The sequence below is a fragment of the Saccopteryx bilineata genome, chromosome 4 (assembly GCF_036850765.1).
Source record: "Saccopteryx bilineata isolate mSacBil1 chromosome 4, mSacBil1_pri_phased_curated, whole genome shotgun sequence".
Classification (NCBI taxonomy): Eukaryota; Metazoa; Chordata; class Mammalia; order Chiroptera; family Emballonuridae; genus Saccopteryx; species Saccopteryx bilineata.
Genome location: NC_089493.1, coordinates 27,090,979 through 27,114,480, shown reverse-complemented (window position 1 = coordinate 27,114,480; position 23,502 = coordinate 27,090,979). Strand labels below are relative to the sequence as shown.

General features: G+C 52.4%; 1 protein-coding gene across 2 annotated transcripts in view; it reads right to left on the bottom strand.

The window, feature by feature from the left end:
- LTBP2 (latent transforming growth factor beta binding protein 2) overlaps window positions 1–19,351 on the bottom strand; it is a 100,575-nt gene extending 81,224 nt beyond the window's left edge. For both annotated transcript variants that reach the window (XM_066277658.1, XM_066277659.1), the window contains exons 1-2: window positions 18,537–19,351; window positions 10,315–10,385 (exon numbers count right to left, since the gene is read on the bottom strand). In XM_066277658.1, coding sequence (XP_066133755.1) covers window positions 10,315–10,385; window positions 18,537–19,030 — 565 coding nt within the window. In that variant the 5' untranslated portion in view covers window positions 19,031–19,351. The remainder of the gene's footprint in view (window positions 1–10,314; window positions 10,386–18,536) is intronic.
- Between the last annotated feature and the right edge of the window lie 4,151 nt (window positions 19,352–23,502).

The following is a 23,502-nucleotide window of genomic DNA, read 5'->3' as shown; positions in this document are numbered from 1 at the left end:
GCAGAGATTGTGCCTTACACTTGAGCAATCGCCCCAGGATGGGGGATGCGGCTTGAACGAATCTTTGCTGGCTGATTACTGGTGATGTGTGAGGAGGCACAATGCCATGATGCCCATGTTTAGCCATTGAGGACACACCCCACTCTACCCCCTGTTGAAAGTTGGCACCCTCAGACAACCGGAAGGTGATGCTGTCACCAGCCTCCCTGTGCTCATTCGCCAATGCCCGTCTTTGGCCATTCACAATCAGGGCTCCTCCACACTCCCCTGGCACACCCTCCCTCGCTGAGGCTCGGGCATGTGGAAAGTTTCAGCCTGGGAGTTCAGCTCTGCGGAGTGAGCAGGATGCCAAAGGAGAAGGGGAATAAAAAGAAAACTCTCAACATTGCTTTGAAAGTAAGAAATAGAAGGCATTGTTCCTCCAGCCCCCTACCTTCTGGCTGTGCCCCTTCTACCTTCTCTCTGCTCCAAAACAGTCAAGCAGAGGTTTGCTCAGATTTTCCACACAAAACCCCCACCTTTGGGAGGAGACCAAACTTGGAATGGGCAGGCCTGGGGGAGATTCTGGAAACAGCTCCCATTGTTTGGGCTGCTCCTACCATGCGCTCAGAGCCCCTGCAATCCACTACTCGGTAGCAGTAAGAACACAAGGTTGGGAGTCAGCAGAGTTTAATGTGACTCCAGCTCAGTCACACCTCAGCCGTGTGACCTTGGCCAAGTCCCATCTCATTGAGATTCTCCAGCCAGTGCTTCAGGTGTCTCATCCATAAAGTAGGTCTGATCTCTGCCCCAAAGGGTTCTTGTGACTCTCAACAGAAATCATGGATGTGGAAGTACCTCGCGCGCTTTAAAGCTGTGCTGTCCAATGTACTCTAATGCTATGCCATGAGCTGTATGTGGCTAGTTAAGATGAGATTGGTTAAAATTCAATAAAATTTAAAACTCAGTTCCTCAGTTGCACTAGCCACATTTCAAGGCCTCCATAGCCACATGTGGTTCATGGCTACTGTGTTGAAACGAAAGACATAGACTATGTCCATCATCACAAAATGTTCTATTAGACAGCACTGCAAAGCTTTTAAAAAAATCCTGCCGCAACCCCAACGGCAGAGGCAAGAGGGCTTCTGAGCTCCACTGTGACCCTTCTCCCGGAGAAAGGCGGAGTCCACGCAGGCTCCAGCTAGAGAGATGGACCAAGCCCTGAGATCCAGAAGGCAGGACTGCTTTCCAGGTGTTAAGTTCAGCCAGTCCCCTTCTTACCCCCTTCTCTTCTGATGACAGTTCCTCAGAGACACCTCCTCCCTTCATCTGTAACCCCTAAGATGAGGCACTCACTTCAGAGTGGGCCCCGTAGGCCTGTGCCTGCCTCCAAAGTCTCCAATGCCATCCCCTCTTGTCTGGAAGATGAACCTCAGCTTTAGATCAGACTCTGGGCCCAGAACTCCCATATCTGAAGCTCAGTTGCTCCTCCATTAAACCTCCACCTTCCCCAGAGGTAGAGCATCGGCGCAGCGTGTGGAAGTCCCAGGTTTGATTCCCGGCCAGGGCACACAGGAGAAGCGCCCATCTGCTTCTCCACCCCTCCCCCTCTCCTTCCTCTCTGTCTCTCTCTTCCCTCCCTTTCCGGGCATCCCTCCACCTTAGAACCCCACCTGGAGGCCTGTTGTTGTTGTTTTTTAATGTTTACTATATTTATTTTAGAGGGAGAGAGAAGGAAAAGAGGGAGAAAGAGACAGAAACATAAATCTGCTTCTGTATGTGCCCTGACCAGGGATCAAACCAGCAACCTTTGCGCTTTGGAACAACGTTCTAACCCAACTAAGCTATGCAGCCTGGGCTGGAGGCCTCACTTTGCCCCTACAATTCACTTGTGGGGAGTGGGGTGGGGAAGGGTCTTCCTGTGGCTCTGAGCTGTGTCTCCCCGACCTTGACCTTTGCTTTCCATGGAAAGGGGATCCCTGAGGCAAGGAAATCTTTGTCTGGATCCTACACCTTAGAATCCACCTGGAAACTCATCTTCTCCACACCCAAGCTCTGCCCCAGGTCTGTGTCCTCAGGCCCCATCTCAGCCCTGAGCCCCTGGGCAGTGGGAGAAGGCAAGACCTCAAGGACTCACCCTGCTCCCACTGCAGCTGTGCTGGGGCCGCAGCTAGGACGGCTGGAAACAACACTGGGGCTCAGGGGCCAGCCAAGCGCCCGGCTCCAAAATAGCAGTTGTGTTCACATAAAAGCCTCTAATGAGAGAAAGATGCCGTTCTTGGCCCCTCGCGCACTCTCTGCAGACACTGTCTGGCAGGCTGAGTGGGCCTCTACCGTTTGGCAGAGGGAGGGGAGGAAAGGGAGGTGTGAGTCAGACCTTGGCCCCCAGCCCCTCTGCATGAACCGCCCTGCTAATTGCATTAACAAATGCCTAGATGCTGGGCCAGTTGGAGGCCAGGGCCAAGGAGCAGCCCCAATTCCCACGGGTTGTAGCAGGCATGAGGAGGGGGGACCATGGGCGGGGATGTGGCCCAGGGCTGAAGCATTCATTGGTTCTTCTCCAGCTCCTGCTCCAAAGCAGAAGAGTCACAATCCACCCTGCCACAGCCCCAAGGGCCTTGTCTGGAAGGAGGCAGGGTTTAGAGGCCTTAGTACCAGATGGGGTCCCTGGAGATGAGAGAAGGATGGGACGGGGTCCTGGGACAGCCCCCATCGGGGACAAGTTTGGGGACCAGTCTCTTCTAGGGGAGCAGCTCCAGGGCATGGCAGAGAGTTGTGTGGCTGACAGAGAGCCAGCCAAGCCCCCTAGAGCAGCACCAGCTCCGTGCCCAGGACCCAGGAAGGTTGGGAGGGCAGGGCACCATTCCTACCTACAACTCAGCCCCGGCCAGGGCAGAAGGGTGCAGGAGAGAATGGCCCTGCTGTCAAAGAGACCTGCATCTGAATTCCAACCACATGACCTCGGGCAAGTTTCTTCACTTCTGTCCTGGCCAGGTAGCTCAGTTGGTTAGAGCATTGTCATGATATGCTAAGGTTTCAGGTTCAATCCCCCATTAAGGGACGTACAAGAAGCAACCAATGAATGCATAAATGAGTGGAACAACAAATTGATGTTCCTTTCTCTCTCAAAAAAACCTAAATAAATAAATAAATTTTTAAAAAACATTTCTTCACTTCTGCAAGCCTCAGCATCCTCATCTAAAAAATTGTTGTGCAGCCCTGGCCAGTTGGCTCAGTGGTAGAACATAGGGTCTGGCATGTAGAAGTCCCAGGTTCCATTCCTGGCTACAGCACACAGGAGAAGCACCCAACTTTCCTCTCTCCTTTCTCTCTATCTCTTCCCCTCCCACAACCAAGGCTCCATGGGAGCAAAGTTGGCCAGAGTGCTGAGGATGCTCCATGGCCTCCGCCTCAGGCGCCAGAATGGCTCCAGTTGCAGTGGAGCAACGCCCTAGATGGGCCTAGCATCGCCCCCTGGTGGGGATGCCGGGTGGATCCTGGTTGGGCGCATGCGGGAGTCTGTCCGCTGCGCCCCACCCCTCCAGCTTCTCACTTTGGAAAAATACAAAAAAATAATAATAATTTGATGTGCATCTGACTATTTACCCAAGATGGCGATCAGGACAGACACTGTCCTCTTCTCTATGTACCTTTCAACTTAGAGAGACTGTCACAAAACAAGTGAGCAAGTAAGCAGAAGCACAGAAATCGGGATATGAGTTACGGCGGAAATAGTGGGGGCGGGGGGAGGTCCAGAATAGTGAGGTTGGTGGGGGCAGCTGTAGGCTGAGTGGTTCGGGGAGCTCCTCTGAGGAGGGGAGCTTGAACCAGAGACTGGAAGGATGACGAGGAGCCAGCCTCGTAAAGAGAGAACAAAAAGCAAAGCAGCAGAGCGGCACGTGCCACAGCCCGGAGGGAGCACGTTCCAGGAGCCCAGGCTGGATTCCGTGGGCGAGGGGGGTGAGCGCCGAGAGGCAGGCAGGAAGGTCTGGGCAGGGATGTGCTATGATCTAATTTATGAAGAGAGAGGCGGAGGGTAAGGAGTGCAGGGGGTGAGCAGTCAGCCGGGGGCTGCTGTCACCCAGGAGAGGGTGCTGGAGCCCTAGACTAGAGAGGCAGTAGGAGAAGCAGGCAGCTTCCCCAGAGACTTAGGGAGTAAAACAAACAGGGCTCCTGCCGGATTGGATATAAAGCCTGAAGGGGAAGAAGGTGTCTCACGGCCCCCAGGTGTCTGGCTTAAGCATTCAGGTAGATGGGGATGCCTTTTAACAGGGTGGATAAGACCTGCCAGGGGAGTTGACTCAGAGGGAGGGAAACCACGAGTTCATTTTGGACAAGTTGGGGTGGTGATGTCTGGGAGGCATCAAGAGCAGATGTCGAGTAGGCAGCGGGACAGAGTAGTCTGGAGGTCGGGGGAGAGGTCTGGCTGAAGATATATATAAATCTGGGCGCCGTCAGCTCAGAGACGATGTTTACATCCATGGGAATGCATTAGATCATCCCAGGAGCGGTGCAGCAAGCAAGCAAAGAAGACCCAGGACTTGGTTCTGGGAAGCCACGTTTAGTTGTTAGAGGAGAAGCAGCAGCATGGATACAGGAGGGACCAGGACAGAGCATGACATGGTGGCCATTCACAGGGCAAAAGGGGGTGAATTGTTAGCCAGGACAGAGCATGACATGATGGCCATTCACAGGGCAAAAGGGGGTGAATTGTTAGCCAGGACAGAGCATGACATGATGGCCACTCACAGGGCAAAGGGGGGGGGGTGAATTGTTTAGCCTGGTCCCTAGCACAGAGCATGGCACTATCATTGTTGCATATTAATTATTTGGCATGGTGCCTACTGATGCTCAGTAACGGGGAGGAAATAATGTTTGGCTTTGTTCCCATGGCCTGCTTTTGGTGTGGGGGATTTGGGAGATCGAGGGAAAGTCCTGAGGCAGCCCCAACATTAAGATGCTGGGTAGAAAAGGAGAAGCCAACTCAGGAGGCGAGAAGAGGCAGCTGGGGATGGCAGAAGGAAACTCCTCACCCATGTGATCATTCACCCACTTGCTACCTTAACAAACATGCTCTGAGTAGGTAGAGAGGGGCAGCACTGCCGTGCTATCAACAGGACACAGCACCGGCTTCAGGAGGCTCCGGGTGAGAACATCTAAAATTGATCTTCAGGAGACACACCTGCTCACCAGGAAGACCTAAGGTGCCCGCAGGTGGTGGGGAGGGAGATGGATGGTCTCTTGCCAGGACTGACCCCTGCATGTCAGCTGGGTCTCTCTGGGGTCATGTGGTTCTTCCCTGTAGCCCCTTCCCACTTTCCTCTCCACCACTCTGGCTGCCGGTGGTCCGTGACCAATCAGTAAAGAATCAGCAAATTGCACCCTGCCCTGACCCTTTTCCTGAATATTTGTTCAGTACTTACCATTACGAGGCTCTGGACTAATTTCTATACATGTATCTCTTTACTTCCTTCTTATAACCACTATAAGTACTATTCACATCCTCACTTGACATGTGGGGAAACTGAACCTGGCATTAGCCAAGTAGTTGCCTGAGATCACCATGCTAGTAAGTGATGGAGCAGGATTTGAACCCAGGGAGTCTGGCTCCAAAGTTAGGGCTCTTACTCTTTGGGACGAGGTCATTAGAAGGCTGGGATAAATGGGCTCGGGAAGCCCCCTCAGGAAAGCCAAGGCGAAGCCCAGATCGGGAGGGTTAGAGTCCTTGTGGCACTGAGATAGGACCAGAATGAAAGCCACGCAGAGGCTCAGGACTGAGAAGGCAGTAGCAAAGGCCCAGGCCACTCCAGATCTCCTGTGGGTCCCCTGAGTACTGTGGGGAGTTCTTAGGAAGGGCTGATAGACCTGGGGCTGCAGAAGGGCTCATCTCAGCACAGACCTGGGCTAGGCCCTGTGTTATTCAGTACATACTTACTGAGCCTTTACTTTGTGTCCAGTGAACACTTGCTCCTGAGCAGCATGCTGGGGGCCAGGAGACACTGCCCCTGTTCTCAACATCAAGGCCAAACGTGGATAGAGCACCTGGAACATGCCAGGCCTTGAACTGAACATTTAACGCGAGTTATCTCATTCATTCCTTAAAACCAACTATGTGAGACAGAGACGAATACGAGTCCCATTTCACAGGAGAGGAAACTGAGGCACAGGGAGCTAAGCATCTGGTCCAGTCAGGTAGCTAAGTGGTGGAGCTGTTATTTAAACCCAGGCAGCAGCACAGTCCCCTGGATCTAAACTAAGACAACAGCTCACCTTCCAGGCTCTGCTGGTTCCCAGCTACAAGACTGAGACAAATAGTTAACCTTGTTTGTAAATGGGAATAAAAATCAAGTCTAGTTCACAGGGTTAAAAGTTAATAATATAAAATCCTGACCCACAGTAAGAGCTACAGAGTGTTATTATTATTAATCTCCCCAAAACAATTCTTACCAGTTTTTATACCCACACTATGGATGAGGCTCTTTGGCAAAGAGGGCCAGTCACTTGCCTGAGGACCCAGTACTGGAACTCACACTCATCGTTCCTTGGATCTGGCACCAGAATTCAACGCACATGCTCTTAACCTGAAGCCTTATGTATGACTGGGGGTGTAGGGGTGAGTAATCCACCTAGCCCCCTCCTCAACAGCAAGGACTCCTTCTCCCCTCCACAGGACAACCCCAGCCCCTGTGCAGCTAGGCTGGGATAAAATGAGAATTTAAAGAATTCGTCATTGCCCCGGCTGGGTAGCTTAGTTGTTTAGAGTGACATCACGATACATCAAGGTTGCAGGTTTGAGCCCCAGTCAGGGCACATACAAGAATCAACCAATGAATGCATAAATAAGTGGAACAACAAATCGACGTTTCTCTCTCTCTCTCTCTCAAGTCAATAAGTAAAAAATTTAAAAGAATTCTTCAAATCCTCTTCCCATTGTGTGTGCATGCATGTGTGTGCGTGTGCGTGTTGATGTGGTGATGAGGACAAGCCAGTCTGGAAGACTGGACAAGTCTTCCAAAAGCCCTAACTATAAACAGGACTCACTCACCCACACTTCCCAGCCCTACCCTCAGCCGAGCAGGCCGGGCAGGCCCCAGCCCACAGCCTCCACAAATGCCTAGACACGTAAACCACATGGCAGATCTGGCCATGAAGAACAGAAGCCACCAAAGAACAGGCAGATACCAACATGAGAGGAGAGAGGGCCCAGCTTGAGATCCCATCAAGGGGGAAGGAGGAGCTGTAGCTCCAGCAATGGCCACCTGCAGACATAGTGGCTCCCCAAGGGCCAGTGACTGGGCAGGGTGAAGGACAGGGCCTGCCGGGGGATGGGTTGGTATGTTACAGCAACCTAAGATTCTGTGAGAGGAGGCACGAGGGGTCCCCAGTGGGATTGGGCTATCACTCCCTGCTCATAGGCTGTGGCTGAACCCACAGATATCTGGGAGACACCAGGGCACAGACTGAGTCTTCACATGCTTCTGGGACTAGACTTCATTCTTGGCAGCGGGAGGATGTCACACACATTTTTGTCTGCCCTCCTCTGCTGCTGGCTGGGGAGTCACCCCATATGTGTGAAACTGCTAGGACAGTCCTGAGCATTCCCGGGGCACTGGTGGTCTCAGCTCCAGGCAGAGGGGCGGCTGTGGGGAGGGGAGAGGGAGTGGGAAAACTATTGGGGTGGCAGGAGCGCCAGCTGACAGGACATGGAGCCAAGCGCCCTACATTCTACGGAGCTCAGGACCCAGCCATCCAGGGCCAACGCCCCGCTGCCCAAGTGGTTCTTGTTAGGCTCATTAGCAGAGAAACAGCAACAGGCAAGCAGCATAGGGCCCAGCTAATTAGCACAAAGACCTTCAGTGGGCAAGCCGACTTCAAGCGGGAAAGGCTGATGCCCACTGGCACTTCCTCCAGGAGAAGTGCCAGCCTGCATGCGTGGGTCGGGGGATGACCAGGGGAGCAGCAGCGGAGAGGGCCCGGAGGGAAACCACAGGGCCTGAGGACCCCCGGGGTGGAGTGGGTACTGGCAGCGTGCTGGAGCAACCGCCTGCTGGGTCGTGGGGGTGCACACATACATGGGTTCTGACAATCTGCAGACTCACCCAACTTCAAGTTTCCAGTGTCGAAACTCCAGTTTGGCAGAGACTAGTGCTGGAAAATCACGTGCGAGTTAGGAAGCAGAGAAGCTTCAGGGCTGGAGGGCCAGAGCGAGGCCCGTGCCCAGACCTCTGGGGCAGCTGGTGAGAGAGCCACCCCCTCTGAAGGCACCCTGCTCCAGCTTCAACTCAAACCTCAGCAACACTGCCTGCTAAGCTGGCTGGAACTTTCTAACCCTCCTCCCCACCTCTAACCCCAAAGCCCTGCCAAGGCCTCCAGTGTCGCCCATGGCCCTGCAACTCCGAGTGTGGTCCCTGGACCAGCAGCAGCATCCCCTGGGAACTAGTGAGAAGCAGACTCTCCAGCCCTGCCCCAGTCATGCGGAATCAGAACCTGCACTTAAATAAGATCCCAGAAGATTCCGGGGAACTTCAAAATTGAGCAGGACAGCCCCCAAGGTAGATCCTCTGACTGACCCCAAACTCCACTCAGTGTCTTCAGCTCTGGCCAGAATCACCTAGAATGCTTTTTTTTTTTTCTTTTACAGGAGAGAGAGAGAGAGAGAGAGGGAGAGAGAGAGAGAGAGGGAGAAAGAGAGAGAAACATTGATCTGTTCCTGTATGTGCCCTGACTGGGGATTGAACCGGCAACCTCTGGCTTCGGGACAAAGCTCTAACCAACCAAGCTATCCAGTCAGGGCTAGGGTGCTCTTTAAAAAATGCCAGAGCTTCTGCTGAGCATAAAACGAGCTGACTACCCACATCCCTGGCTTCTCTGCCCAGGGTAGCTGCTGATTTTGAGTCCCAGATCCTCCTCTCATGAGGTGTGTGACTTGGAGCTCGTCTCCACTTCTCTGAGGCTCACTGTCTTCATCTTTAAAATGATGAGGTGTCCCCCTCCACTCCTCCCCCAGCCACAGAGGGCCTGTCTTCTGAGAGTCCACTCTAGTCCGGGGTCCCTGAAAAAGAATGAGTTTCCAGGCAGACAATCTGCTTTGCTGTCTGTTTCTGAATTTGGGGTTTTTGTTTCTTTATCTGGAGACGCTCAGAGAGGCCCAGGATTCTGCCTGTGCAGCATTGGCTGACTGGGAAAGGTCCAGGCCGAGACAGAACCAAGGGCTTGGCGAGCCAGCATTCCTAGCCCACGGGATTGGATGCAGCCCCATGTCTTCCCTGTCTCATCTCCACGGCTCCAGCACTTGGGGTAGAATATCCCTGGCCATGTTTCCCAACTGGCCTGAGCCTCGGTTACCTCATCCGTAAATGGGGATGATCTATGAGTGCTCGTGCTGTAGAGTTATTGAGAGAGTTAACTAGGATAATGTATGTGGAGAACTTAGCACGGTGTTGGGAATGTAGTTGAGCTCCAGGGATGAGCTAGTAGTGTAGCAGCAGTAGTGATGTGGCAGTAGTAGCAATGGTGGTAGTAATAATAGTGACAGTACCCTGGAATCAGGTTACCTGAGTTCAAATCCTGCCATTTCAGGTCATGTGACCTTGAGCAAGTGACCTATCTGTGTCTCGGTTTTCTCATCTGCCAAATGCACAGTGATACTACCTGTCCCCCGCATGGGAATGTACGTGCACCTTGCGCCCAGTGAGTACCGTGTGGGTGTTGTCCATTGTCTCTGTCACTGCCTCTGACACCATCCATGGAGGCTTGGGCACGGGGCCCCAGCTCCCCCTGCCCCACTCCTTGGTTCCCATGTAACGAAGATGACCGTTCTCTTCCCTCCCCACCTGGGCCAGCCTGCCAGGCTTCAGAGCAGTCCAAGGGAAGTCTGCCCCACCCACGGGGTGGGAGCCTCAGCTGACCAGCCTGGCCGGATGCCTGACAGAGGCCAGGACAGAGGGTGGCTTCCCATTACATGCACTATGAACGTTGCCCCGGAAGTGTGCAATGCAGAGGCTCTGGGCCAGCCACATTCTACAGACCATGGGGGCACAGGGGCACCTAACAGACCCCTCAGACATGGCAAGTGAGGTGTCAACACAGTGGGCAGCAGGAAGGGAATGCAGGAAGCTTTAAAAACATAAGTGGGGCTTTTATCTGAGAAGCTGTTTTCAGTTGGAGGCATGTTATAATCTCCTCCTCTCCAGGGCATACTGCCTGTACTGCAGAGAGGACCTGCACCCCCAGGAGGCCAACTGGGGAGACACTTCTGATCCAGGCTCTGGCACCCCCGTGCCCCGCCCAGTTTGGAGGAGAGAGAAGGAGACCGGTAGGGGCGGGGCCACTCACGTTTGATACAGTGGTTGGTGCTGTTGGCTGTTGTCCATCCCTGGCAGCACTTTCCCCCGCAGACGTTCCTCCTGCAGAGTCACCAAAACAAGGTCAGGCACAAAGATGCTCAGGGAAGGGCTATTCACAGGGCCCCTCTGATGGTCCTGCCCCCTGCAAGAGAACGCTGTCAGGCTGGCAGACTGTCCCCTTATCTAGGGAGGCTACACGGCCTGCGGTACGCACGCTGGGACCCTGCAGATCTGACACTGAGTCCTGACTCGGCCATTCTCTGCATGACGTCAGGAAACCTCTCTCTCCATCTGTACAATAGAGCAGTGGTCCCCAACCTTTTTTGGGCCACGGACTGGTTTAATGTCAGAAAATATTTTCAAGGACCAGCCTTTAGGGTGGGACGGATAAATGTATCATGTGACCGAGACAAGCGTCAAGAGTGAGTCTTAGACAGATGTAACAGAGGGAATCTGGTCATTTTTAAAAAATAAAACATCAGAGGTCCCGGGTTCGATTTCCGGCCAGGGCACACAGGAGAAGCGCCCATTTGCTTCTCCACCCCTCCGCCGCGCCTTCCTCTCTGTCTCTCTCTTCCCCTCCCGCAGCCAAGGCTCCATTGGAGCAAAGATGGCCTGGGCGCTGGGGATGGCTCTGTGGCCTCTGCCCCAGGCGCTAGAGTGGCTCTGGTCACAACATGGCGATGCCCAGGATGGTCGCAACATGGCGACGCCCAGGATGGGCAGAGCATCGCCCCCTGGTGGGCAGTGCGTTGCCCCTGGTGGGCGTGCGGGGTGGATCCCAGTCGGGCGCATGCGGGAGTCTGTCTGACTGTCTCTCCCTGTTTCGAGCTTCAGAAAAGTGCAAAATAAATAAATAAATAAATAAATAAATAAATAAATAAAACATCATTCAGACTTAAATATAAATAAAACAGAAATAATGTAAGTTATTTATTCTTTCTCTGCGGACAGGTACCAAATGGCCCACGGATAGGTACAGGTCCACGGCCCGGGTGTTGGGGACCACTGCAATAGAGAGCCCACTGGGGCAGTAATGACAGTGATCATGAAAATGATCAAATAGCAAGCTCAGAGAGGTCCAGTCACTTGCCAAGGTTTTAAACCATGAGAGCCAGAGCCAGCTTTAAACCTGAGCTGGCCCAACTCTAAGTCACACTCCAGTTGTGCATAGCTTCGTACCAGAAAATAAGCACCACGGTCCTTGCCCAACAAATGCTGATGATCCAAGGGGAGCTGGAAGATACACATAAAGCTGTCTTAAGGACATACAAGTGCATCACCTGCCAACAATGCACAGTGGGAGGAGCTTTAGCCCTCAGCAGGCTAGTGCACAGGAAGACTGAGCACTGGGCTCTAGAATTTCTGTTTAACAGGGTGGCGAGCTGATAGGAAGGTGGGGCTGGGGACTTGGGTTGAGCTGCCTCTGCAGAAGGAGCGCTCTGTTCTAACTTGGGCAGGCTGATGGAACTTACTTCACGGGACACAGTCCTCCTCCCAGCTACTCTTTGGTGCTGGCGCTGAGGACACCCTCAGGAAATGCTAACCTGCGCTAATGGCTGGGGCTCACCCAAACTTTGCTTTCAGGTGTCTGGTGAAGCCCCCTGAAGCACCAGCCCTGTCTCTCGATCTAAAGACCCAAATGCCCGGACCTGGATGTTCCCTAGAAGGGAAGAAGACTTCTGGAGGCCTGGCTCCTTGGCTCAGGCGGGCCTGGGTCTGGCTTCGTGGAGCCCATCATGAGCATCAGAAGTGGACTGCTGAGCACTCACGGACACTCAGGGTGAGTGCAGTGGCAGAGGTTACCCTGACAGTCAGGGCGAAGGGCAGGGCCAGGGCCATCTCTTGCCATCTGTGGCCAGCATGGCAAGCATCTGGTCCCGCTTAGGAATTTGTTTGACATTTGAGTGGACCCCAAAGCTCGTGTGGTTTTGGAGCCTTACAAAACATTCAAAATAAATTCCTGCAGCTTGAAAAAGATGAGGCTCATTCCTAGCCCTTTGGCCCAACCTCCCAGGGAGCTCCCAGAATGTCCCCCCAGGCAAGGGCTGTGCCATTCTGGCCACCTCAAAGCCTCTCTGGACCACTGCTTTCGGCAGCTTCCTGGCCCCATGATGGCCTCCACTCCATCAGAGCCCAAGCACCGGGCTCTGGAGAAGGGGCTGGTTCTCATACTCAGGGTATCTGAATGTGTACCCTGGTGGAAGGGGGCACTGCCTACCCATTTGTAAGTCATTACCCCTGTGATGGTGGCAAGGCTTTTTAGAGGCCTGGGAGCTCTGTGAAAGAAAACAGAACACATTCCCTGGGAGTGTTCTAAGAACTAGGGCCTGTGGAGCCCAGATAGCAAGAACTGAGGGGCCTGCCTGGCTGGGTGGTTATGGCATGGAGCCCTGCCCAAGGAGGCGCCCTGAGCCAGCTGTCGCCTCAGATGACCTGAGGATGGCTCTGCAGCTGACTGTAGGAGGGCAGCAGCTGGACCTCCCTTGGCTGCCCATGGTGGAACCCTCAGGGCCAGCAGGGCCACAGTGAAGACTGACCAGAATCAAAGGCTGCCAGACAGTGGGTATGGGGGAAGCACCCTGGGACAGGGACGTTACTCAAGAGGGATTCGGGTTTTCAATCAGAGGCCTTTCTAGACAGTATTAGAGTCTTGGTAGAGGCCCAGGGAGGTAGCCAGCTGGGAGATGACCATCCAGTGGGCTCTGTTTGAGAGCTGGAGAGAGCAATTAACCTGACTAGCTGGGGCATATGACTCAGTGGTCTGACTCCCTGGAAGGTACCACTTAGAGATCACACAAGCCCAGCTTTCCAGATGACACCACTCAGCAGACAGCCCAAGATGCAACATCATTGCCCAATACTTGGGCATACTTCTGGCTAAGAGCTTGGGACAGATGCTGTTCCACTTGGAACAAATCTCATCATACAAATCCTTTGATTAAAACCTCCCATAGCTCTCCATTGGCCTCTACAAAGCTAACCAGGGCCCTACCTGACTCTGTAATCTAATTCTCTCCATCACTCCTCCCTCATCGCCATGACCATCCGCAACCAGGGCTGTGGTTCTCCAAACATACAAAGTTTGTCATCCTTCAATTGTATTTTCTATGATCATTTAAAAAAAATTTTTTTTAAGTGAGAGGAGGGCATATAGAGAGACAGACTCCCGCATGCACCCTGACTGGGCTCCACCTGGCAAACCTCATCTGGCGCCGATGCTCAAATCAGCCAAGCTATCCTCAGTCCTTGAGGCCAACGCTTGGACCAACCAAGCTATCCTCAGTGACCATGGCTGAGGCATGAACCAATTGAGCCACTCACTGGCTGTGAGAGGGGAAGAGAGAAAGAAGGGGTAGAGGGTGGAGAAGAGAAGCAGATGGTCGCTTCTCATGTGTGCTCCGACTGGGGATCAAACCCGGGATGTCCACATACTGTATGATCACATTTTGATGCTTTTGCTTAGGCTACTCCCTGTCTAGACTGCCTTCCCTCTCTTCTTTGGCAATTAAAATCCTTCCATGCCAAGACTTGCAAATCAAATCTTACCTCCTTTGTGTAAAACCTCCCCTGACATCTACCCAGCCTTCCCCATTCTCCATTTCCTGTCATCTTTTAGTACTGATTGTCTCAGGATGTTGGTTGCTTGGGTCTCTGTTTGACTACCTTGAGGGTTCTTTCTTATTCCTCTTTGTGCCTCTAGAGTCTAACACAGTGCCTGACACATGTAATAAATTTAATACTTCCTTGTTTCACTTAATCTAGTGTTTCCCAAAAAGCAGATGAGCAGTACTGAGAGCAGGGAAGTGGGTTTTAAGATTCCACGATCACAGCATTCAACAACTCTGAGTCACATGGTGATAAAGTGATTCCCATTTCAGTCATCTTTCCAGTCTGGTTAGATCAATGAAAAAGAAATCTGTCTGAGGTTGAAGCTGCAAGCCTGGTCCTTCTCCTAACACTTTCCTATCCTCCTTTCCAATAGGGAGAACACACCATGGGATTGAACTTCTTAAGATAATGGTGTCTGAATAGAATTTGAGAATATTTTTTTTATTTCAATTTTCCTACTGTTATCTTCTCTTCGTGACAGGTGGTACTATTTTCAACTTATGATAGTGATACAAGATTTCTTTGAAAATAAATTTATGTAGAAAAAATAAGTCAAAGACTATTTATAATAGCAAAGAAACTGTAGCACATTTCAGTGTCTAAAAACAGGAGGATAGATAAATAAACTGTGGTATATTCAGACAGTAAAATAATATACAACAGTTCAAATGAGTAAACTTGGGCTATTTATATTAACATGGTTATATCTCAAAAATCTAACAGAGGGGAACAACTGGTAGAAAGATAACACAGTATGACATCACTTATCTATGTTTAAAATACGCAAAACAAATTGTTATTTTATGAATGCATGCATCTGTAGTGGTACTATAAAAACATATGTTGGAATCATAAGTAATTTAGGGTAGGGATGGAGGCAAATTTACAAAGAAAATTTCAATTTAAAAAAATCAGAGGCAGCCCTGGCCGGTTGGCTCAGTGGTAGAGCGTCGGCCTGGCGTGCAGGAGTCCCGGGTTCGATTCCCAGCCAGGGCACACAGGAGAGGCGCCCATTTGCTTCTCCACCCCTCCTCCTCTCCTTCCTCTCTGTCTCTCTCTTCCCCTTCTGCAGCCAAGGCTCCATTGGAGCAAAAGATGGCCCGGGCGCTGGGGATGGCTCCCTGGCCTCTGCCCCAGGCGCTAGAGCGGCTCTGGTCGCGACAGAGCGACGCCCCTGATGGGCAGAGCATCGCCCCCTGGTGGGCGTGCCGGGTGGATCCCAGTCGGGCGCATGCAGGATTCTGTCTGACTGCCTCCCCGTTTCCAGCTTCAGAAAAATACAAAACAAACAAACAAACAAAAAAAAAACCAGAAGCAAATGTGCCAAAATATTAAGATTTGATAAAACTGGATTATGAGTTATATTATATCTAATACCTTTTTGTGTATTTGTACAAAACTTCATAATATAAAATACTTTAAAATAAATAAAACATAAAATCGTGTTCTTTTAACAGTATATAAATTTAAAGAAAACAATACAGCAAGAGATAAAAGAAAAAATATTAGCCCTGGCCGGTTGGCTCAGAGGTAGAGCGTCGGCCTGGCGTGCGGAAGTCCTGGGTTCGATTCCCGGCCAGGGCACACAGGAGAGGCACCCATCTGCTTCTCCACCTCTCCCCCTCTCCTTCCTCTCTGTCTCTCTCTTCCCCTCCCGCAGCCGAGGCTCCATTGGAGCAAAGATGGCCCGGGTGTTGGGGATGGCTCCTTGGCCTCTGCCCCAGGCGCTAGAGTGGCTCTGGTCGCAACAGAGCGACGCCCCGGAGAGGCAGAGCATCGCCCCCTGGTGGGCAGAGGATCGCCCCTGGTGGGCGTGCCGGGTGGATCCCGGTCGGGCGCATGCGGGAGTCTGTCTGACTGTCTCTCCCCATTTCCAGCTTCAGAAAAATACAAAAAAAAAAAAAAAAAGAAAGAAAGAAAGAAAAAATATTATGAAAGAGGTATGCCTTGAGGCTAGTTCAAGAAACCCTGAATTTTGGGAAACAATGGCTTAAAAAGTCTCCTACTGACTGTAAATGTCATTAGTGCAGAAATTGTGTCTGCTCTGGTTTGTTGTGTGCAATAAATCTCCACTACATTTCAAGTTCCATGAGGACAAAAACTGTGTTGGCCACTGCCTATCCCCACCATTGAACATAGTGCCTGGCCTGTTGGCAGCCTTCCAAATACTTGTTGAGTGAATGAAGAATGAATGAATGAATGAATGAATGAATGAATGAATGAATGATCCCCAGTAGTACTAATGTAATTCCAAGCCTCACCAGCAGGTGGCACTTGGTCCTTGGCCCTAAGGAACAGGCAAGGCAATTGCCAGAGAGATGGACCTGGCCAGGAGCCCTTAGCAAGAATGGACCTGGGTAGAGAGAGCCCATTAACAAGATTGCCACTCAATTCCTTCCCAGCTGATTGGAGTGGCTGGCTAGAGTGTCAGACAAACTTACCCTTATTAAAGCTGCAGAAAAAAATCTGGGGAAGAAGCCAAACCCAGTATGTAATATGATGTATGCACCTGCATATAGCAGGTGCCCGTGAGTGGCACCCAGCCCACGTACTTACACACCTGTGCATATCTGACAGCCTTATTGTGGTGACAATCTGCTTTGCTCATCACTACCTAATTTCATGACTTCTAATAGTGCACCCTCCCAAGCCTGCCCTCTGCTACCCCACTCCCTTATCTCCACTTAAACGCCTACACTGTGAGCTCCTCCACGATCTTGCCTAACCTACGCTCCCAGCCTCGCCCTCATGGCTGCACTGCACACAGGTGCAGTCCTGCCCCTAAGCCAATGCCAACAGTGAGAAGTCCTTGTCCTTGGGCAGTGCTATACCTCTAGGCCCCCCTCCTGCCACCTCCCCTCTGCTTCTCCATATGCTGCCCATTGAGTGCCAGGGGCTCCAGCTCACAGGGCCCCCTTGTCTTCAGAGCTCCTCAGCACAACTCTTCCATTTCTTCATACTTAACAATAAGCTTCAGGTACTGGAGAGCACATTCACTGGTACGTATCTGGTCATTCCTCCAACTTGATTATGAGTAATTGAGTTGCTCTCCCGGCAGGAACAGTGCCTTCGTCTCTGGGACCCGTCCCCTATCCCATGCTCCCCACACTTTGCTCTTAACAAGCATGCATTCACTTGCACAGGTTAGGAAAGGGGGGAAAAAAAAAAACTTAAAACATGGCAGATGCCCCATTAACAATTGTTGACTGGTTTTGTGTGTAAGCCACTTGGCCGAGTGCATGGGTCTACTCTCCGCCTGCTTTAAGCTGGGCCTTCCACGGGCAGCAGGGAGCTCATTCACTCATTTAACGGGCACTTGATGAGCGCCACACACATGCAGCACTCTTCCGGGCACTGGTAACAGAACAGTGAACATAACAAGGCATCTGTTTTCATAGAACTTACATTAGCATGGGCTGGGAGACCAGACCATAACACAGAAACAGAAACAAGTATTATATGTCACATAGGGAGTAAGTGCTATGAAGAGAGTAAAGCAGGCTGAAGGGAGAGGGAGGGTGGGGCAGGAGCAGTCAGAGGAGGCCTCTCTGAGCAGAGGTCTGAAGGAAGCAAGGGAGTCCTGCTGAAGTGTGGGAGGCGTGCCGCCGCCGCCGAGGCCGTAAGAACATCCCTGGGCATAGAACCTGGCGTACAAGTGCCCTGCCTGCTGTGCACGAGGACTAAACCCAACTGGTAAATTGGACCCAGGCCAAGAGGGCAGCCAGGTTTCTTCCCGACCTCTCGGTGGTGCCTCCACCCAGCCCTGCACCGCCCAGGGCTCCCGGGGCCCTCATTCTAGAGACACCTGATACACGCAGCAAGGCCCAGCGCCTGGCAGCCAGGACGCTTCCCGACTGAGGAGCCGCCCCACGCCCCCGGCAGGCAGTGGCGGTGGCGGAGCAGAGGGTGGAAAGTAAATCGCAGGGCTGGGAAGAGCCTTAGCCCCGCAAAGTGGTTGAACCGCGCTGACACTTAGCTGCGCGGGCGGACACGCAGACCCTCTTCCTCACCTCACCACTGACCGCAGCCACACCGGGCAGGCTTCCTGTCCAAAGTGCCCCGAGCCAACGCCCACTCCCACATCCAACCATCAGTGTATCCTGGCCGGTCTGCGCCCAACCAAACATTTGTCCTCGTGTGTAGGTTTCGCTGCTAAGCCTCCTTCCCAGGGATGCATCCGCCTTCGCACTCTGGAGTCCCCGACATCCTCCACCTATCCGTGCTTCGCGCCGGCTCAACCTCCCCTGGGTCTGAAGTGCCTAGAACGCCCGCCCCGCCGCCCCTCCCGGCTCCCTCTCCGACCCTGGCTGCACAGGTTAGCTGAGGGCCGGCAAATGCAAATACGCATTAGGTAAGGATTTAACATCGGGTCTCAGCGAGCTGGTACGAAAGAGTGAGGATTGTGTTTCTCTTTCCCCTCAACTTTTCTGAAAGTGGGTCAGATCTCCAAGCCTGGCTCCGAACTCTTTCACCGCAGCCAGAGGGACAAAGGGCAGAGCCTGACACCCTCTCTTCTCGCCTGCACATCCCTCCAGGAATGAGCGCACAGCTCCAGCCCTCTTTCCCCACAACCCCCACGCTTCCCTCCCCAGCGCTCACCCGGTGAGCCGTCCTCGCGGCGGGGTTGGGGGCGCGGTCCGGGGCCGCTGCAGGGTTCCGAAACGCGGGAGAGCCGGGGCGGCCAGTGCCCGATGTGCGGGCTGCTGCTGGCCCAAGCGATTGCTTCTCCAAGTCTGCGCAGGTGGCCGGAGTCGCCGTGGCTGCTGCGCGCGGGGCGGCCTCCTGGCCTCCGTTTCGGCGGGCCTCCTGGGGCTCCCCCAGCCGGGTTGGGTCCGCTCCACGGGCGGCGAGCCCGGGACGGGCGCGTCTTGCTCCCGGAACAGACTGTATACCTTGGCTGCAGCCGCTGCGGGGTGGCTGCCCCCGGGGCGCCACAGCCGACTCGCGTCCCTGCCAGCCGGCTCGTATCTTCCCACCGGGTCCCTCTGAGCATGACCCATGCCCAGGAAAAAAGCCAGTGTGAGCGGCAGAAAGCTTCTCCAGGGGGTCCACAGGGCGGGCCCCGGGCAAGGGTTGGTGGTCGGCGGCCTCATAGTGCCGGGGGCTACGGCGCGAGCGGTGCGCGCGTGGAGCAGTCCGGGGACTGGCCGTTGGTGAGCCAGGCCGCCCGCAGGCTGCGCTCGGGTCCCCTCCTGGTGGCCCGCTTCTACTCGTCTAGGGGGCCCCGGAGTCAGACTGCTGTCCGGGCTCTCCCCGGGGCGAAGGCTGGGCGACGAAGTTGCCAGGGGCTGTGCGCCCTGAGCCTGGCGAAGGCGCTTGGTCTGCAGCTGGGCGCGCACCGCTGCTTTACCTTCGCGCCTTCTCCGCGTCGCTGTAGCCTTCCGAAGGGGAACTGGAGGGTTTTTATTTTTGGAAACCTCTCCCTGTTTTTTCGTCTCTTTTATCCACACAATGCCCCCTCCTCGGAGGGACAGCTCAGCCCCCTCATTACGGGAGAGGGAGAGAGGAATTCCAGCAACACCCACTTTGGCACCGGGAAGCGAACGGGCGGCGAAGGGGGTTAACCCGTGAGTAGCTGAGGATGGCGCAGGGCTGACCCGAGGGTTGGTACGAGACATGACGACGGCAGGAACAGCGGCACGGGAGCCACCTTCCGTCCTGGGCAAGCTCGGACTGCTGATTTGTCTTGAATTTATCACCTGCCCCTGATTTTGCGGACAAACTCCGGGCTGGATCACCAAGACTACAGCCTCAAAGGTCTGAGGAAGGCCGGAAGAAGTACCAAGAACATCGTGACAGAGACAGACCCTAGGGACGGACGTCTGGTTCCTTGGCTTCTCGCCCCAGCCACTGGGGGGCGTACGCCCGGATGCAGGCTAGCTCTGGGACAGCGCGGGGAGGTCTGGAAGTTCTCGTGAAGGAAGCGCTGGAAGGTCGCCTGGGAGGGACGCGCGCCCTCTAGTGGAGTTGACTGTGTCCTTGGCCATCCTGCAGCTGTAGAGCAACCTGCTGCAGCCAGCTGCCTTTGCTCCCCTGTTCTTGTCTGCTTCCTGTTGAGTCACGGTCGAGCCTGATGACTGGATGTCCTCTTTTTCACAGAAGGTAGACCTGGAAGGTCTAGAATAAGGTCATTCAAGGAAACAGCGTATGTCCAAGAGGGGAATGAGATCCTGGCTTCCTGCCTCGGGTTCAGAAGTCCATCACGGCTGAAGGAATTTCCCCCAAGGGAATCTAATTTGCCTCTGATGGATCCTGTGCTCACATCTTCTTGTGTTGGCAGTGAAGGAAGAGGGGTGCAAGAATGCCATTTGCCGCCCACCTGAGTACCTCCAACAATTAGCTCATCATTCACACCCATGGCCCCTTGTCCTAAGTCTAAAGGCCTGGCAACCATGGGTGCATTTCTGTAGCCTACTGTTTCCTAGAGAGACAGAGCAGTTTGGCAGGGACCAGTTGGCAACCTCCCACATTACACAAAGGACAGGCAGTTTCTACCTAATATTGGAGCACAGCTCAACTCCTGACCTTCGCCTTTGAAGCCTTGCATGACTGGCCCCCTATCTGATCGGTCTCACCTTTTGCAGGAGCACTCACCACTGCATTGCAGCTTCATTGCCTTCCTCCCTACTCCTCGAACAAGCCAAGTTAATGCCCACTTCCTTGCTGCTGGAACTCTCATCTCCAAGCTGTTTATAGGACTAGCTCCTCATCGTTTCTCTTCTCAACTCAAACATCACCTCCCGGAGTGCCCATCCCTGACCTCCCCAATCTAAAGCAGCCTTCCCATTCCCAAGTCATTACTGTTTTTTCTTACTTTTTTTTTAGATTTTATTTATTCATTTTTATTGGAGAGAGAGAGAGAGAGATGGGAGGAGCAGGAAGCATCAACTCCCATATGTGCCTTGACCAGGCAAGCCTAGGGTTTCAAACCGGCGACCTCAACATTCCAGGTCGACATTTTATCCACTGTGCCACCACAGGTCAGGTTCTAACTTTTTTTTACAAAAGGTTTTATGTATTGATTTTAGAGAGAGGAGAGAGAGAAAGGCTGTGGAGGAGCAGGAAACTTCAAATTGTAGTAGTTGCTTCTCATATGTGCCTTGACTAGGCAAGCCAGGGACTTCTAGCCAGCGACCTCAGCATTCCAGGTCCACACTCTATCCATTGTGCTCCCGCAGGTCAGGCTCAAGTCATCACCTGTTTGTTTATTTATTTGTTTGTTTGTTTATTTATTTATTTATTTCCTGAAGTGAGAAGCAGGGAGGCAGACAGACAGACTCCTGCATGCACCCGATTGGGATCCACTTGGCATACTCACCAAGGGGCGATGCTCCGTTGCAACTGGAGCCATTCTAACACCTGAGGCAGAGGCCATGGAGTCATCCTTAGTGCCCGGGCCAACTTTGCTTCCATAGAACCTTGGCTGCGGGAGGGGAAGAGAGAGAGATAGAGAGAAAGGAGAGGAGGAAGGGTGGAGAAGCAGATGGGCACTTCTCTTGTGTGCCCTGACTGGGAATCAAACCCAGAACTTCCACATGCTGGGCCAACTCTCTACCGCTGAACCAACCGGCCAGGGCCACATTTAAAAAAAAATTTATTGATTGATTTTAGTGAGTGAGGAAGGGAGGGAGAGAGAGAGAGAGAGAGAGAGAGAGAGAGAGAGAAACATAGATTTATTGTCCTACTTATTTATGCATACATTGGCTGATCTTGTATGTGCCCTAACCGGGGCTCAAACCTGCAACCTCAATGTATCAGAAGAATGTTTTATTCAACTGCACTATACCCCCAGCCAGAACCTCAACTCATCACTTTCTAAGACATCAACCTGTTTTATTTTCATGACTCTAATGACCACTTGAAATTGTTTTGTTTATTCATTTACGTGTATAACTGGTTTATTGGATGGGCTAAACCTGAAGATATCAGGTCTTAAAGTTAATCACGCTTGACCAGGCAGTGGCACAGTAGATAGAGCATCGGACTGGGGTGCAGAGGACCCAGATTCGAAACCCCGAGGTCACCAGCTTGAGCGTGGGCTCATCTGGTCTGAGTAAGGTTTACCAGCTTGAGCCCAAGGTCGCTGGCTCAGTCTGCTGTGGACCCCCAGTCAAGGCACATATGAGAAAGCAATCAATGAACAACTAAGGTACTGCAACAAAGAATTGATGCTTATCTCTCTCCCCTCCTGTCCCTCTCTCTCCCTCTCTCTCTGTCTCTCAGTCTCTGTCACACACAAAAAAATTCTTAAAAAAAAAAAAAGACAATCAAAAAACAGCTACATTTTCCCCTCTTGCTGCCTTCCACCATATTATGGTGAATTTTCTTTCCCCACTCTTAATCTCAGAGCCTTTGGCTTGCCCTTCCATAGCAGTCACAAGAATAGTTTCATTTCTATAATTAAGACCAATTTTCAGGCACTAAAAAGTCTGGTCCTGTCCAAATCAAATCCTTATCCAATTTAATCAATCGCAAATCCAAGTCAATACTCCTCCCTGCCCCCATGGGACTGTCCCTGGCTTGAAATCCTATAGTAGAGAGAGAGGAGTATGGTTCATTTTTCTGACCAGCTTTTCCTGAAATGGCTTTTCTGTATCAGGATCAAGGGAGAGATATTAGAGGACAAGTCTTATGTGACAGGTGCCCTTGACTGGCAGGTGCCACATGCTGGCTCTTTTATGGGCACATTTGTAGATTTTGGGTGGCTCCCTGCAAGACCTCCACCCTGCCCTGCTGCAGCAGAACACTCTCTGGCCAACCTCTCACAGACCTCTGCGTTCATCATGGACTTACCCACCCATGCCAGCAAACCAATGGTGAGTTAGCTGTTCCTCACCCTGCCATAGAAGCCACTCCAGCCTGGCTCCACAGTCAGAGTTCTCTAGACAGGAAGTCTCCACAAGTCTCTTCATTTATGCGCACCTTCAAACCCTAAAGTCATATGTCAGGTTCTCCCAAGAACTTTCTTGCTGTGCTTTGGTACCTCGGGGTACTTGCAGCTTCAGGCAACTCAGCCAGCATCAGTGAAGGGAGAGTTGCGGGGCGTCATGCTAGTTTCCTCTTCCTGAAGGCCTCCAATCTCTGTAACTGGTTCTCTTGGAACCCCCTGTACTTGGTTTGCACTGGGGAGCTCTCTCAGGGAACTCTCAGCCCTGCCTCCTAATGCAGCCATTCTCCACCTCAACACTTGTTTCAATCCTTTTCATTTACAGACTGGTATGGAGGGATGTGTCTTGATAGTTGTTGAACCCGTTCTGCTGTTAGTCAAGTGTGTGGTACTTCCCTTTGGAATGTGAGAATCTTTAGTCTTTATTGTTCTACCCCTGTGGTTCTACCCTTCTGGCAAAAAAATCAGAACCACAGGAAAAATCCTGTTCATCAACTGAAAGAAATCATTATTGCCTGGCTGTCCAAGCCACAGTGATAGCTCTAAAGCAAGGGTCGGGAACCTTTTTGGCTGAGAGAGCCATGAATGCCACATATTTTAAAATGTAATTCCGTGAGAGCCATACAACGACCCATGTACGTTACACATTATCCAATAAAAATTTGGTGTTGTAGCCCT